The 16,627-nt window shown below is 33.4% G+C and overlaps 4 protein-coding genes across 5 annotated transcripts; 2 read left to right on the forward strand and 2 right to left on the reverse strand.

Annotated features, from left to right (window-relative positions):
* The first annotated feature begins 1,242 nt into the window (after nt 1-1,242).
* On the forward strand, nt 1,243-3,531 carry LOC142552390 (flavin-containing monooxygenase FMO GS-OX-like 7). 2 transcript variants are annotated; one of them, XM_075662165.1, is made up of 7 exons: nt 1,243-1,817; nt 2,005-2,075; nt 2,169-2,318; nt 2,410-2,492; nt 2,598-2,733; nt 2,900-3,070; nt 3,272-3,531. In XM_075662165.1, exons 1-7 carry the CDS (start codon nt 1,256-1,258, stop codon nt 3,437-3,439), a joined length of 1,341 nt encoding a protein of 446 aa, XP_075518280.1. In that variant the 5' UTR covers nt 1,243-1,255; the 3' UTR covers nt 3,440-3,531. The 2 variants fall into 2 exon arrangements, with proteins under 2 accessions (XP_075518280.1, XP_075518286.1); XM_075662171.1 differs by having other exon boundaries at nt 2,964-3,070.
* A 338-nt stretch (nt 3,532-3,869) lies between these two features.
* On the reverse strand, nt 3,870-8,201 carry LOC142552402 (vesicle-associated protein 1-3-like). The gene is given in 9 exon segments (XM_075662178.1): nt 3,870-4,232; nt 5,640-5,717; nt 6,826-6,870; nt 6,951-7,028; nt 7,030-7,110; nt 7,190-7,305; nt 7,425-7,506; nt 7,613-7,683; nt 7,964-8,201. Coding segments are annotated over 9 exon segments (714 nt in total). The 5' UTR covers nt 8,016-8,201; the 3' UTR covers nt 3,870-4,121.
* A 2,158-nt stretch (nt 8,202-10,359) lies between these two features.
* LOC142520161 (uncharacterized) lies at nt 10,360-11,175 on the forward strand. The gene has a single exon (XM_075623161.1). It carries the CDS (start codon nt 10,498-10,500, stop codon nt 11,023-11,025), a length of 528 nt encoding a protein of 175 aa, XP_075479276.1. The 5' UTR covers nt 10,360-10,497; the 3' UTR covers nt 11,026-11,175.
* A 1,230-nt stretch (nt 11,176-12,405) lies between these two features.
* LOC142552408 (protein GRAVITROPIC IN THE LIGHT 1-like) lies at nt 12,406-15,943 on the reverse strand. Its single transcript, XM_075662187.1, has 2 exons — nt 15,788-15,943; nt 12,406-14,031 (listed from the first exon to the last, which is right to left on the reverse strand). Exon 2 carries the CDS (start codon nt 13,973-13,975, stop codon nt 12,704-12,706), a length of 1,272 nt encoding a protein of 423 aa, XP_075518302.1. The 5' UTR covers nt 13,976-14,031; nt 15,788-15,943; the 3' UTR covers nt 12,406-12,703.
* Nucleotides 15,944-16,627: the final 684 nt, after the last annotated feature.

The raw sequence follows: 16,627 nt of genomic DNA on the forward strand, positions 1-16,627 counted from the left end.
GAAAATACATAAAATTGTGTAGCTTTGCTGTTGTTTTCGTTTTAAATTATCGTTGGTGGTTGTAGTGTTTTTTCTCCTTTACTCTGGGCCGAGGAAAGAGTGGAATTTTAAATTTGACACCTGATCATGTAATACTTATGCCGTTGGGCTACTGGCCTTTGCGGTCGATACAATTATTCTCGTTCAAACGAGTAATAGACTATATTTGATAAAACGTTAAACGTGACGAAATATTGAAATTATATTTTAAGTTTTATAAGTTTAAATGAGTTTGATACGAATAATAGACAATATTTTAAAAAACGTGAAAGGTGACGAAATATTGAGATTAAATTTTAAGTCTTATAAGTTTAAACGAGTTTGATTTGTTTCCATTGAATAATGACCCATGAATTTTTTTGCTTGAAGAGAATTTTTTTTTTCGAGTTTTTAGTTGATGGAATTGAAAGGGTTTTAATTTTAAATAAACTAATTTAAAATCGAAACAAAAAATCATGTTTAATCGCGAATAACGACGCTTAATGTTGTCAGCCTACATTTGATCGTTTTTCCGGTCGTTTTCCAAATCGTAGATTTTTCACCACGTTTCAAATTTAATCTCGTTTAATCCGCGTGTAATCCCCTTTTTTAGAACATTGGTACTATATAACATGGTTGTTATTTATTTATTAATTTGTTTTATGGGAAAATGGATTCAAAACCATTTGAGTTACTTTCAAAAATATTTTCTAAGATTGAATTTAAATTTTTTTTAAAAAAAATCTCCATAAATTTTATAATTTTACAAAATTTTCGTTAGATTTTGGCCCATGGATTGAAGGATGTTCAACATGAAGTGAATTCATGTTAGATTTTTTGTGATGAACGCCCATAATGCATGATCTGGCCCATTAATTCGGTTTGTAACACGTCCAACAGGATTATGTAAAAAAAAAAAACTAAATAGAATAATTATTATTCATTATTAAAATAACATTATATATATATATATAATATAATAATTTAAAAAAATTTAAAAAGAAACGAAAAACATGTCTAATGATTCAAATAATTAAAATCAAAAAATATTAGAGAAATTAAATTAGGATTATTTGAAATAATAAATAATTTGTGAAATAAAATTTATTATGAATAATTTATGAAAAAATTATATATCTATATTAATTTAAAAATGTATGACTAATATTTATAATAAACTAAGTTCGTTAATCGTTTACAACGTGTTAAATATGTACGGTCAAAAAATACAAATACAATGAACTTGGATCAAAATCCCCCACCAATTACACTAAACAAATTCCATATGCAGGTGGCCGTGATTGGAGCCGGTGTCTCTGGCCTGGCCGCCGCCCGAGCACTCAAAAATTCCGGCCACCGCATTGTGGTCTTCGAAAAGCTGAACCAACTCGGCGGCACATGGTCGTTCGATCCCCGAGTGGAATCCGATCCATTAGGCCTCGACCCCACCAGAGAAATTGTACATGGCAGCCTATATAAGTCACTCTGCACCAATCTTCCCAGGCAACTCATGGGATTTTCGGATTACCCATTTCCCGAGAGCAAAAATGGGTGTTCGGGCGATAATTTTCCGGGTCATGAAGAGGTGCTCAAGTTCTTGAACGACTTCGCTGCGGAGTTCGGACTGGTTGAGCTTATTAGGTTTGATTGTGAAGTTGTCAGGGTCGAGCTGGTCGATTCGAGGAATGATCGGTGGCTAATCGAGTCGATATGTAGCAATCAGAAATCGGAAGAGATTTTTGATGCGGTCGTTGTTTGTAATGGTCATCATACTCAACCAAGAGTGGCCACTCTACCAGGTACGTAATAACTAATCGGTGTAAATATATTCATCACATCATTAACTCAATTTCTGAAGAGACTGGATGAGAAACCAGAAAGTTTCCTTAAAATATATGGTTACACACACACACACACACACACACACACACTCACTCCCAGATTGTGCAGTGATATGATTTTTTTGGTTGACTTCCAAATTGCAAGGCATAGAAAAATGGCCAGGGAAACAGATGCACAGTCACAATTATCGAGTTCCCGAGCCATTTGAGGATCAGGTGATCGAGGGCCAATATTTGCCTATAATTTACAATCATATTTAAACATATCTGGAAGATGAATATAACAAGATTCTATATTTGGAGTTGAAGATTGTTGTGGTTATTGGAGAAGGACCTAGTGCATTAGACATTTCTAGAGACATATGTGATGTTGCCAGAGAAGTTCATCTTTCATCAAGATCTCCCAATGTTAAAGTTTCCAAGTTGGTTTCTGGGAATAATATGTGGCAGCATTCAAAGGTGATATTTTATAAATTGCACTCACTCCATCCCTTTGTGATTTTAATATGAACATATATGTAATTATATTCTCTGGGGATTTAAAATTTAGATTGATTATGTAAATGAAAATGGAGAAATTGCATTTCAAGACGGGGCTTTGGTTCAGGCAGATATCATCCTCCATTGTACAGGGTACGTATATTATATTGTCCCAATATTAGTTTCTTATATGGTGTTTGTGTGATTTTGTTATGAACTTTTTTGGACAGTATAATATATATTATTTGAAAAAAACAGGTACAACTATAGTTTCCCATTCTTGAAAACGGATGGGATTGTAAATGTGGAAGATAATCGTGTTGGACCCCTTTACAAGCATATATTTCCTCCGAAGCTTGCTCCTAACCTCTCCTTCGTCGGACTTCCCTATCAGGTGAATTATCCGACTCCTAATTGCTTCTCTTCTGTACGGACTGTATTTGGTCGTCTCAAATCTCACATAATATGTCAAAGAAATAAATTGTTTGCTTTAGATTCAATTTAAAACAAGACCAATATTTGAGCTAAAATTCTTTCCTTTCTTTCTAAAAATATTGCAGACAGTTGTGTTTCTGCATATTGACTTACAAGCAAAGTGGGTTTCCCATATTTTATCGGGTTCAGGACTTCTACCATCGAAGGAAGAGATGGTGGCTGAGGTCGAAGAGCACTACAGGCAGATGGAGGCCAAAGGGATACCGCAACACCACACGCATTGCCTCCATCTTAAGGTAAAAGAGTAATCTTCACACTGTTATTGGATCTTTCACTATCACACTATATACTTCCATATCGAGTTGCTCATGATTCTAACTAGTTTCGGATCCGTTTGCACGATGATCAAGAGCATGCAAGTTATACAGATATTAACTTGTTCGCTGGATAAAATGAAGTGCCTCATATCTCATGGCATACACTTATTGTTTTTGCAGTTTGAGTACCTGGACTGGCTAGTTAATCAAGTGGGATTGGAAGGAGTGTGTGAAAGGGTCAAAATAATAAGCAGTAGCTACTACAAATTTGCCGCTGATAATGGTTTATTGAAGGCCAAAGACTGGAAACCTGGCAATGGCATCAAAGAATCTCTAGGTGTTGATTAATTTGCTTCTAATCATGAGTGTAATTGTTGTTGCATATACAAACATATAGGGTTCGGATTAATATACCAACAAAACGGATTACTATTTATTCATTTGGTTCATGCAAAGGTAATCAAGGAGCGATGTCATTTTTATATTAAATTTTGTTCGCGGAATCGAACAAATAAACACCAAGAAAACGGAATACTATTCCAAATAAAAACTGAACTAACTTCGACAAATTGAAACTATTTTATATGAAGATCGATCACTAGTTTTAATTGTTAAACTCCTTCATCTACATCTATTGCCACATCCTTTAGAACTCAAAGGTTAAACAAACCACTTATTTAAAATTTTGGCTACGATTATACATCTTCCGCTATATGAATCCGATGTTCATCATGGATGTGTGCAACATATCTCACAATAAAGAGAGCAGCACAATATATATAGCAACCAAAAGCATCAGTTCTTTATTGCTAAAGTCGGAAGAGGTGAAGTAAATTTAACTTCCACCACCACTAAAAGCAAGCTACAATCTGAAATCTCAAATATCAATGTCCAAAATTTGATAGGAAAAAATTCCACAGACGGAAAAAATCCCAAGCCTCCGCATTTAAATTTTCGTTGAATTTTCACGCCGTCACGCAAATGGACCAGCATCCGAACAAAGAACGACCCCACATTCTTACACTGGCTCTTATGTCTTCATGAAGTATCCCAACAAAATACCAAGCAAGAGACAGAACAGCACTACAATGGTTGACACACGAGCACCTTGGCCATGTCTGGTTTGTTTACTCAACAAGTCCTGGCCAAAGAAGTAGAGTAAGGCTAAACTTAAAGCAAAACTAATGAATTGCAAATGTATCACTGATTCACTGTGCGTGAAGAAACTTTTAACAGATTTAAAACAGAAAAGACTTGCTCAAGTTTTCCGTTGAATTAAAAGATTTGTTGCATTAAAAATGTTTGTGCCAGTATGTTCCACGAACCCAAATAATACAATTAGAAAGCTACCCAATAAAGGAAAACTATCAGGTTTATCATGCTCACCCCCTAACCGATAAGAAATAGAGAGATCCACAATCTCACCTTAAATTCCAAAAATGACATTTGCATCCAACATGAAGTGTAAAACACAGGCTTCTGGAGTGTTCTAAAAAATATAGAGTGGCAATATGATAGAGATATGAAAAGGCACTATATTCGCTTCCTTATTTACATATAATCTGTAGGTCTATGCATCAAATTAAAATGTCATATTGTAGTTGCATCCTTGATTAAGTTCATATTTACAATCTAATTAGCACAATTACAATCAATGCAAGTCCCTTCGTCTGAGTTTGTTTGAGCTGACAGTTTCAACTTCAAAGATCCACAGCATGCACACTACTTTCACCCACATTTATTGCTTATGAAATCACTTTCTTCACCCCAATTCCAAAAGATACACTTATATTTTTCCTTCGTCAATGTAGATCATATATATGCATATGAATTGATCAGCTCGCGAGCTTTTTGAGCTGACTTAGATATCATGTAGTTCGTGTTCAAAATTATCATGAACTCGAGTCAAGATTGAACAATTTCGAATAGATTCTGAGTCGAATCCAATCCCAAATGTGTCTGAACTCGCGAACTTAAATGTAAATGAATTCACAAGCTTGGGCCTTTGTTTAATAGAACTCAATAATTATACTCGGACCAAATGAATCGAGCTTGAATCCAAACTCTAAGTCAAACCAAACTCAAGCCTAAAGTATTTCATTTTCAAGCTCAAGCCTGCTACATGATTGAAACTTACACAGGCATGTTCAGTCCAGTGTACTTGGTGAAAAGATTATGGGGATTAGAATTACGGATATTAAAAACCACCCTTCGATAAGCATACCACCCTGGTAATATGCAAATGCCACATGCCTGAATCCATGACATGTTTTAATGAACTGGTTGGAATAGCAATGGATATAAAAAAAAGTATTAATAACAAAATAATTTGGTAAAAAAAATTATGGCATCATCTCCCTATTTCCTTTAAATCTCATCTTTTCAACCCGAACAATTTTAAAATGCAAGGGCACATTCTCACGGTTAAATAAAGTGCACAGCGGAATTTATATTGTAATGCCAACAATTTTCAATAGGGGTTGAATCACTAGGTAAAATATCAACAGACGCCAAATAATTGCTTTGAATTAAGCTATAAACGTGTTACCAATTCCTCTTGGAGCTTTTTATTTTGTTGAATAGCCGAAGCTTTCTCCTCATTCAATTTGGAGACAGCAGACCATTCCTGAAATACACTATTTTATTATGAGTTAGATATCAAAAATCATCACTAACTTCACCTGTAAATAACCTTTCAAGTATGCTGAATTAATTAGCTTCATCTTTTACCTTTTCATAATCTGTTTCATTTAGTCAGACAATTAATTTGATATAATTCAAACCAAGATGTGTATACTATAAAAAAATTACATGCATCTGGATGAGTTTTGTGTAATTATGGACTTATCATTGTCGTGTGCTTTTCACCTATTCTGTAGGTCCTTGAGATGGATTTTATGAGAACAAAACTGGTATATTTGTGCTCTTTTTTTTAAACCAAATTTATCAAAATCAAGCAATTGTGTCTCGGACAAGTTGCCATTAACAAAAAAAATCAACTTGTCAAGCATTAGGCATACAAGAGGATCAGGTGGATCGAACAAAAAAGCATGTTCTGAGCACCGGATGATTACAGGACATGTCCGTTGCCAACACATGAGGGACTAAAGCACTTGAGTGCAACTAAAGGTCCACTACATCCTGCAGACACTCTACATCATTGGACAAGCTACAATTAGTGTGTTAACAATCATTTCAAAAGCATTAAACTAAGCAAAGAACCTAATTCACCCTTTTGATTATCTAACACTGCAGTACAAACAATGCAGTTTAAAATTGAAATTGTTCGATACAAGCTCAATCCGTCCTTAAATCATTATGCATTTCTTAGATTGACTCTTGATAAGTTTATATTAGGTTTCCAGACCTCCTTTAAGATGGGTAATACAAAATGTTTTATGGGAAAAACAAATCACAGAATGTGTGGCCTATGACAAATCGAATTTTTATTAATATTTTCCGCTCTTAGGGGTGGTGTAATGGCCAATAACTTGATGCTTCGAGTGCATCTTATTATATCGTTAATTGTACACAAACTTATATCTCGGGAACAGCACAAGAAGAAAGGCCCTTCAACGTTTATAATAGATATATTTCCCATAACATAATATCTAGCACCCTCAGTCCCTCACAGACATCATAAGTTGAGAGCACAAACCATCAGATATATTTTCAAACATATAACGATCATACGATGTAACGATATTTTGGGGAAAATAACAAAGATAAGCCACCTCAGAAGAAGAATTTCCCATTGATTGTTTCATCGATCTTGCAACCTGAAATTTAGTGACTAAAATAAACAATTTGATCATAGCTGAGGCAGGTAAATACTAAGAAACATTTTAAGCACACTTACAGCCTCAGGCAATGAAGACTTTCTGATCTCCTCCTCAGCAGAAGATTTAGGAGAATTCCCCTCTTCGTCTCCTTCAGGGTACTGGGGAGGGAGGATTAGCAGGGATATAAACAACCCTCAATTTAAACTCATGAACAACCTTCTCATCCTCCCTGTTGAACTGATAAAAAGTTGACAGGAGTAAAAATCATAGAACGTTGTTTTAATTAACATCAGTTATATAACCCAACTCAACCCACCATTTCTTGAGTGACATCCTTGCTCGTTGAACCATTAGGAGCAACAGCACTTTGCACCAGAAACTTATCCCGACATTGCATGTCTGGGGGCGACTCTTTTTGCGCTTGCATAGTAACTAACAGACAAAAGAAACAAGAACAAATATTTTTTTTTAAAAAAAACAAGACATACAAAATTCAAAACGAAAAAACGTAACCACCAGCAATATCTTCAGAAAGATCCGAGGGTTTTCACCTGTGACATTGCACACAGAATTGGGCAAAACTATACCAGCATTCGGGCGAACCGAGTATTTCTTGGGATTGGTCGTTTTGACCTTTTGATTAAAAAAATACAGTTATCGATCGCAAAGTAACATATGCCAAATATCTTATAAAAGGATAAAACAGGTCTTGCCGTTCTGAAACTAAAATGAGAATTACCTTAAATGCAATAAACTGATCGGTCTTATTGGCCAACTGCAAAGAACATGAGCTCTGCTTCCTCAATTCAACTTTATTCACAAGCCCACATCAAAACAATCAAAACACACGAAATATCATCTTCAAAATTAATAAATTAAATTAGAAATAAATAAAAAAAAAGAAACTTTTTATATCCATTCCAATAAAATTGGGTAATGATTCCATATAATTGTAAACGAATAACACCAAGAGCATTAAAACGCATCTCTGAAAGCTGACAAAAATTTCACATAAAGCGAGCATCATTCCAATTCATGGTTCATTGGTTTGACTTGAAAAACAAACAAAAAAATCCAGTATTTTACTTACATGGGAACTTCAATTCTGAAGGTTGAATATTGATAAAATCGCCCATACTCATGTTTCTAAATCTTTGATTGTATCAAGCAATTAGGTATATACTGAACAAAAAATTTCACAGATTGATGGAATGAAATGGGAAAACAATCAAAATGAATACTGAGAAAATTATTTCTCTGTCTGGTTTTGTTTGGACCACGAGGGAATGAAGGCTGCGAGTTTTTCTAATCAGTACATATGGATTATATCACCCTTCAACCCTTTTTAAAAAAAAGACATACAGTTACAAGAGATCATCTCAGGAATCGTGTTTTGTGAAATATATTTATTATTTGAGTCATAGATTAAAAATATTATTTGCTAAAAATATTATTTTTTATTGTGAATATCGATAAGATTGATCCGTCAGAGATAAAGATTTGTGATATCGTCTCACAAGTTACATGCTCTTAAAAAAAATTATTACAAATGTTATTTCCTAAAGAATTTGATTAATCGTTATTTTTCCTCAATAAGCAACGACATTATCACAAAAGCTCCTACTCAGAGATAAATCATTTCAATTTTTTGATGAAATATATATATATATATATTTTAAAGAAGAAAAAAAATCAGTCTTTGTAACAATTCGAAAAAGAACAATTGGTTTCCAGTGGGCTGTATGTATCCATGGAGCCCAAATATAGTTTCTGGTGGGCCTTATTCGATTGTAAACAGGTTTTCTGGTCACATTATTATTGGTAAGATATTTATAAAACAAGATAATAATTTGGGATATTTTAAGAAGGTCATTTAAATTGCCTTTCAATTATTTATTATTGTTTTTAAAATATAGATAAACCTTTAATTTGATCTTACGAAATTAAAAAACTCTTATAAGACAGTTTCATAGATTAATTTTGTTCAATTAATCATCGACTCATGAAAAAATACTACTTATATGTCAAATTTTACTTTTCAATGTATGTATGAATCGATTCGACCTACCTCATCTGTCTCACATTAGACTTTATACAATTATATTTAAAATCGAGAGTGCTGATTTGACATTTTATAACTAAATTTAAAATTATCGTTACATCAACATCATGTCGAAAATGATCAAATTTGCAAAAAAATAAAAATAAACGAACTAAAACTAAAATTTGATAACATAAAAAATCAAAATTTTAAAAATCACAAAATCATAAAAAATTATAGTGGCTCAAATATCTTTGTATGTTCTCCATTTGTTACAATTTGCACTGAAAAGTTTGAACAAGGCAACCATACTTGTCAACTAAAAAAAATTCAAAGAAACTATTCCAAAGGAAATGGAACAAATCAATTAATAATATAAATAAATAAACTAATTGCGGTAGCTACCCGTTGCAACCAAGTTTTAATACATGCACATTTATGTTATAAATAAATAATTACTTTGAGAGATAATATTCAATAAAAATTCATTATAATTATTTTTGACAATTCTGATTGAGTCGAAGATGCCTGCTTCTTTCCAAGTCGTGTTATTCATACTTCATTGACTTATATTCGCATAATCATTTGTATGAATATATAATCAGTATTTGAATAACTTAGAGTTTATAAACAAATTAAAAAATAATTATATATTCTTATTAATATATTAATTGATTGTAAAACAATCAGCATGATTGAAGTTCTTATTTAAATGATTTTTCCTAATTAAATTAATGAAAACTAAACAAATAAAAAAAAATAAAATAAAAAAATGTTTTGCACTAGGGCAGTGGCGCAACATCGTACCAGGTAGCATAAAATTTGAATAACATGCATGCTGAAATATTTTATTAATTTTATAAAAGTAGGTTTAAAAAATAAATTACTTAGGAAGAACTTAAAATAGCATAACAATACAATAATTTTTTAAATTTTCGTATTCTAAAGCTCAAATAACTCTTGAGGCTCCAGCCACCCAATTTTGAATAATAAAAATCTCCTCCACTAATCACATGCTAACACCTCATTCGTGATAAATTCCAAACCACAAATCAAAACTAACCACAAAATGCACCAAAACTTTACTCGACTTTTCAAACTCAATCCCTCTGTATCATAGGAAACTGCATTTTTTGTCTCATAAGTTTACTTTTTTTGCGATTTTGATTGGTACGTAATCAAATTTCAGTTTTAATATATAGCAAGTTTCTTGTGAGACTGTATATTAATCAATCATACACATATTGACAATAAAAAATAACAATTTTTCAAGAATGAACCAAATAAGATATTCATCTCATAAAATACGACATATGAGATCGTTTCATACAATTTTTTGTCTTTAATATATTATTAGTCGTTTTTTAATGTGATGTTGATGTGACAACTAGTGTCACACAGATATTCGCCCAGGCCTCTTTTTTCTTAGGACCGCACCTGCCGTTTAGCCATGTCTGAAGATGATCCGTGGCCTTTCTCCTAGTATTCGTAGCCCATCTGTGAATATATAGATTCATTTTCACACTTGCTATATATCTAGCTGAGGTTATAGAAAATTTTAATTTCCAGGGAAAGAAGCCGTCATGAGCTGCAGGAGACATGGTTTCTTGATCAAACACCATCTAACGACGCTTTTCCGGCATTTCTTCCGGAGAAACCGCTCATCGGATGCGTACCTCCGGCTAAACCCGATCGAAACTGATGCGCCTGAGGCTGTTTCAAGGCTCATCGGCTGGACACGGCATCTCGGAACAAAAGCGCAGGCAGTGGTATCAAGAAATAATCATGCGGGACACAGATACCTCCGGGTCGGTAGAGACCCGGTTTTGGAGAAACCCGTGCTGGTTCCTAAAGGGCATATTGCGGTCTACGTGGGTCAACAAGATGGGGATTCTCAGAGGATGTTGGTTCCCCTAGCGTATATTAATCACCCTTTGTTTGTGGATTTGCTCAAAGAGTCCGAAAAGGAATACGGGTTCAATCATCCGGGTGGAATAACGATACCTTGTCGGATCTCGGAGTTTGAGCGTGTCCAGACCCGGATCAAGGCGGTTCAATGTACCCGGAAGTTGCAGGTTCGGAAAAGATCCAAAAGGAGTTTAACGGGTTAACGTATATACTTAGACAGATACAAATTGTGACTAATATATATTAAATTTGTATATATTATATAATCTGTAAGGATAAAATGAAAGTTTAAAGTTATTAATGTGTTGATATTATAAGATTTATTCTTGTACGATGAAAGTTTAAAGTTTTTTATTTGTTTGATATTATAAGATTTATTTTTTTATGATGATATATACCATTTTATTTAACGATAATCACCAGAAGGACTTAACATTGTGAATTTTATGTTGACGATGATATGTTTGAAATGTTATAAAATACGTGAAGATGATTTGATTTTTAAAACACGATATTTTTTAAAAAATAGGGGTATCAATTTTTTAAACAATTTATAAGCCGACAAACTCTTTATTTTGACAGTTTATAGGATGCTTTCTTCTTAAATTATCAAACAAAATTTCAAAATTTATAATCTCTGCTAAACAATCTCTTGAACAAATGTGTACTCTCTTAATCAAATGTGTCGTAAACATTGAGGCAGCGATTACTATAAAGTAATTAATGGGTTAATGTTAGGGATGAAAACTTTCCCACCAATTTGGGGTCTCACAAGAAAAGCCCGAAACAAAATGGAGATTCCCGATTTTTTCGGGTTTGGGTTTGGGTTCGGATTTAGGGATTTTTTTAAATCCCCGATGTAGTTCGGGATTTGTATAGATTATTATCCTCGTCCCGGAACCCGTCCCGAAAATAATATCAATTATAAAATAATAGTATAATTAGTATCAATAATATAATAATAATATTATTTTTAAAATAATAATAATATTATCATTAATATTGATATTAATATTACTATTAATATTCTCACTAATAATAATAGATAATAATAAGTTTTGGTTTGATTAAATCTCCGAATCCGTCGTCGTCTTGCCATATTAATAATTTTGAAACGAAGATGGGGGAGGAGATGAGAAGTTGATCCCCGCCAAAAAAGCGGGGATCAGGACGAGTACGGAGATGAAATTCAAAGACGGGGATGACAAACCCGCTCTGCTCCATTGCCATCTCTAATTAATGTCAATGCAAAACTGCGACCTTTGTTTTAAATTGAAAATTTTTAGTTTTAGTTTTCTCTATAATTAATTTTCATCTCTTAAGTTCAATGATAATATTTCAGAAGAAGGTCCAAAAGCCATTTTCCAAACTATTAATTATATCACTATATACAAACTTGGTCAAAAAAATAAAATAAAATTATATTACTAGAAACTTGAAATAGTTTTTATAGAGACTGCATTTTTTTTATAATAAATATATATAATACATAGGTAAATTACATGACTAAAGTGAAAGTTGATCTACTTTTTTTAAAAATAAATTTTCTATTAATAAGAAACCATTTTTTTCCTTTCGAAGAATTAGAAACCAAATTTGAACTCGCATGCATGCGGTTACGTATACAAGAGAAATTTGAATTGTAACATCTAAAGTAGGAATTTTTTAGAATTACAATACATCCTCAAGGATAAAATAAAATAGTAAATTATGGGATAACATTCTTCCAGTTCCATTTTCCCTGCGATTCCCTAATGCTGCGCGAACAACAGTGAAAATGCTACCAAGAGGATAAAAGCACAAGAAGATAATACAGAAAACATTCTCAGACGAAGCACTGAAATACACAGATGCTCCAAAATTTCGGAACGATAAAAACGGTCATTCAGTCACTTTTATACCTGTAAGGTAGACTTGGGACTGGATCACGCCACCACCAATCCAAAAGCCAGGCATAACCATTAGGCCGACTTTAGGATTTTGATCACCGTCTTCTGTAATGTACTTTTTAACGACGCTTTCCATATAAACTTCCGAAAACTCATTGTCACGCTTCACTTGAAAGATTTTGACGGGAGGATCAAAAGAATGTGCCAACATGTGCAAAAGCCAAATCGACATGGCAAGTTTCAGAAAAGCCTGGTAAAAGGCAGTCCTAGGATGCCCACCTCCCATTATAAAATTCCATTGGTCTAGGTTTCCAAAAAATGAGGCTTCCATTTTTGGATGGATCAGTATGAGGTATTTGTTCTGGCAAAATTTTCCAAAAGCTGAATCTGGAGTCTGGCATACGGCATCTAGAGGATCCATTTCCCTCAAGGCAACATACTGCTGGAACAAATTGTCATTCGGAATCTCTAGTGGGTTTTCTGGTTTTATGGAATAGCTTTCATCTTGGAAATCAATGAACATTCTTTGGCATATGTGAGATTCAAAGGCATATTTCTTGTGAGCTCGCTTTGCATAAACAATATCTGGCTCTATGGAGTTTGCTGCCGCGTCAAGATCCCATCCAGCTGCTTTCATCATGTTAATCAATGGCTTGGAAAAGTCGTGGATGGCCCTGGAAGCAGCTTCCACTGCTGACCTGAAAAGATCCGGTGACAACTCCAATGATGAATATCTATTTTCATTACCACCCCCTTCAGTTTCTTTGGTTGACAAGCCTCTGAGCTTTAAGTTCTTCTCAAGTTTTACACGTTTCTGATTTGCCTCTTCAATAAGCTGTTGTACTTGAAGGATCTCGGAATCTTTATTCTGAATCTCAGACTGAAACTTTTTCACCATGACCTCGTATGTTTTTAACAAGCTCTGCTGTTCTTGAATCTCAGCAGCTAGCCGGGAGTCTTGCGGAGAAACACAGACAGGTTTGGGGTTGTGCTCTCTATAGAAGTGCTTGAGTTCAGATAAAATTTTCAACTCCGATATTACGAGTTTATCAGCAGCTTGAATTTTGTCAGGGTCATAAGGAGTGTGAGCAGATTGAAGTTGAATGTAAGCTGACTTCAGAGAAGATATGTTTGTAAATATCTTAGATACTAGGTTTTCCATAGCTTCAGGATTTTGATTTGTGGCATCTACCATTGGTTGGGGATGAACCTTTTGGTTGCTGCTTTCACGAAGTTGGGTATCTTTCGCACCAGTGTGTTGCATATCTTCTTTTGGTGATGGCAAAATTCACCAAAATAGTTTTGCACGGAAGGTAAATACTGTATAAGGAAATGCGAATATAAATAGATAAGTTACACGGGATGTATCAACTGAATCTCGGAAATGCTTGAACAGAACCAACACAAAATCATGGTTAAAAACTGTCAAGCTTAAGAGGCACGTCCCACTCCAATACTGTGAAACAACACCATCAACATTGAAATAACAGCTTTCTAAGAGTGCAAGCTTATGTTTGCTCTAAACAACGCTTCGCTAGCTAATGAGAATTTTAAAATTATGGAAAGAGAATGATATCTCATGAGATTACATGCACATCTATTGGTATATGTATTAATATGTATGTTTGTTTCACCAACATGCGCATAAAACCAGTAATGTGTGTCCAGAGGCATGATAACTTTATTGATTAGACGGAAGAAATGGTAATGCTATTTAATTAGCACATGAACTCGAGTAAAGAATCGTTTAATACACCCCACCCACTGGGCTATGACCAAAACATTGAACGGGTAAACAAATATTAATAAACTGAATAACTGCTGTATGATCAACACCTCTCACTTATTTGGTAAAATTTCCATAGTTAAATTTTGATATTCTGATTTATTATTCTTTGCAACAATCCAGGACAATCATGGAAGGTTGAGATAAAACAAGTGAAATAATATTGATATTTAGAAGGTAACATTCCTGTTTCAACTACTCTCCTAAGCCACGGAGAGAACACATTAATAAATAGCCCACATGTAATCTTCATAATAGACGTCAATTAAAAATGAAGAGAGTCTCCAATTTACGCTGATGTTATGTCAAGGTTCATTAAGCTTCAAAGGCACCGAGAAGAGTCAATTGACATTTTGGGTGGGATTTAAGAGGTTCCTCTCAAACACTGGGGGAAATATACTAGGCTAATTAATATGCAGTAATTGCATAACAAATTTTTATTCTTGATAATTAATTGGAAATCACTTATCATGCAAAATGTTGGATTACTGCAAAGAATAATCGTATTCCATTTACAACAAAACTTACAGTCAACATAAGGCATAATATTCTTATCAGAAATGGAAGTTACATCATTTACCGCAATTTGGAAAACTCAAAGTGAATATAATATGGAGATTCGATCACTCAGAGCTCATTGGACAACAACGGTGTACCAGCGGCCACTGACCATAAATTTAAATTTTCTCAAGGGACTTTAAAATTTTACTAAACCAAGAAGTCAAAGATAGTCTCCCAGCAAAAAGAAAAAGAGACAGAAGAAAAAACAAAGATCAAAGATACAGAAAAGAATGGCAAAATCTATGTAAACAAATACCACAACAAGTAAACATTACTTCAATTCATGCCAATCAAAATCCAACCCCCATAACAACCAATAACACTCACTTGACAATCACAATTCGACGAAGGTAACACATTATAGAATTCAATACAAAAAGATCATTGCCTCCCATTTTTAAGAAAATGCAGAAAACACCAACGAACATACCATGTGAAAGACATCACCAGCTCTTCCTTAACTTAAGCATTTATCTAAAACTTCCATCAACCGTTTCTAAACCTCGCTTCACACATACTAAACAAAAATTCGTTTTAATATCCATTACCAAATTAAGTAAAAGAAGAATCGCCTCCAACTACACATAAATAAACTCTTAAACTCCTCATCACCAAACCCTAGAAAAACGAACAAATGAAAGCAACGGAACCTTTTTGACATCTTCTAATCAAACACGTAAAGTTGAGCGGAAAAAAAAAACATAAAATAATGGACAGGCTTGAAGCTACCTCCTCGGAGATCCCGCCGGCAATTGAGGCGATAATCTACCGTAGTTCGGACTTCGGAGAATAGAGTGACTTCGAGGCCAAGATGAAATCTTTTTTTCCGACAAAGATCACTGCCACCACTCCACACAGTATTAAAGGTAAAGCGAAATTAATATCAGATAAGAAATAAATAATACAGAAAATAAATAAAAATTTCAAAATATCTAATTCTTATGCAAATTCCAGAAAATTAATAATATGGTGAATATAATACAGAAATTATGGAAAACTAATAGGGGATAAATAAAATGACTAACACAATATTATTTAAAAATCATGAAATACATTAAAATAATTTTTCTAATGACTTTAATTTATAACAGGAAGAATAACCCATATAAAATATTATATTATATAAATATAATTACAGCATCTTTTCATGATACATTATTAAATTATTATTATTATTTATTTTTTACGAAGCTTATCCTCAAAAGTATATATGGTTTCACACATTAGACATATAAGATACAAACAAAGCGAAAATCGACACAAAAAAAAAATATTTGATTCATATTCAAAATTATCAAATTCGAATCAAAATATTAAAATTTTTGAGTTTCGACTTTCGATTAAATAAATTTGAGCTCTAAAATTTTATTTATATTTATCCCGATTAAGTTCATTTGTGTCCTAACTAGACCCTCTCACAATCTTGTGTCCACACCTCTAAGTTTAATCTCCTTTTGTATGGTAATTTCCTAACTTAAACTCCATAATTTCAACAATAAATTATTCGACCTACGGCAAGTTTCATGAAAATGATAAATAAAATAATATTTTTGAGCAGCTACCGACTTT

The sequence above is a fragment of the Primulina tabacum genome, chromosome 1 (assembly GCF_025594145.1).
Source record: "Primulina tabacum isolate GXHZ01 chromosome 1, ASM2559414v2, whole genome shotgun sequence".
In the NCBI taxonomy this organism is placed as follows: domain Eukaryota; kingdom Viridiplantae; phylum Streptophyta; class Magnoliopsida; order Lamiales; family Gesneriaceae; genus Primulina; species Primulina tabacum.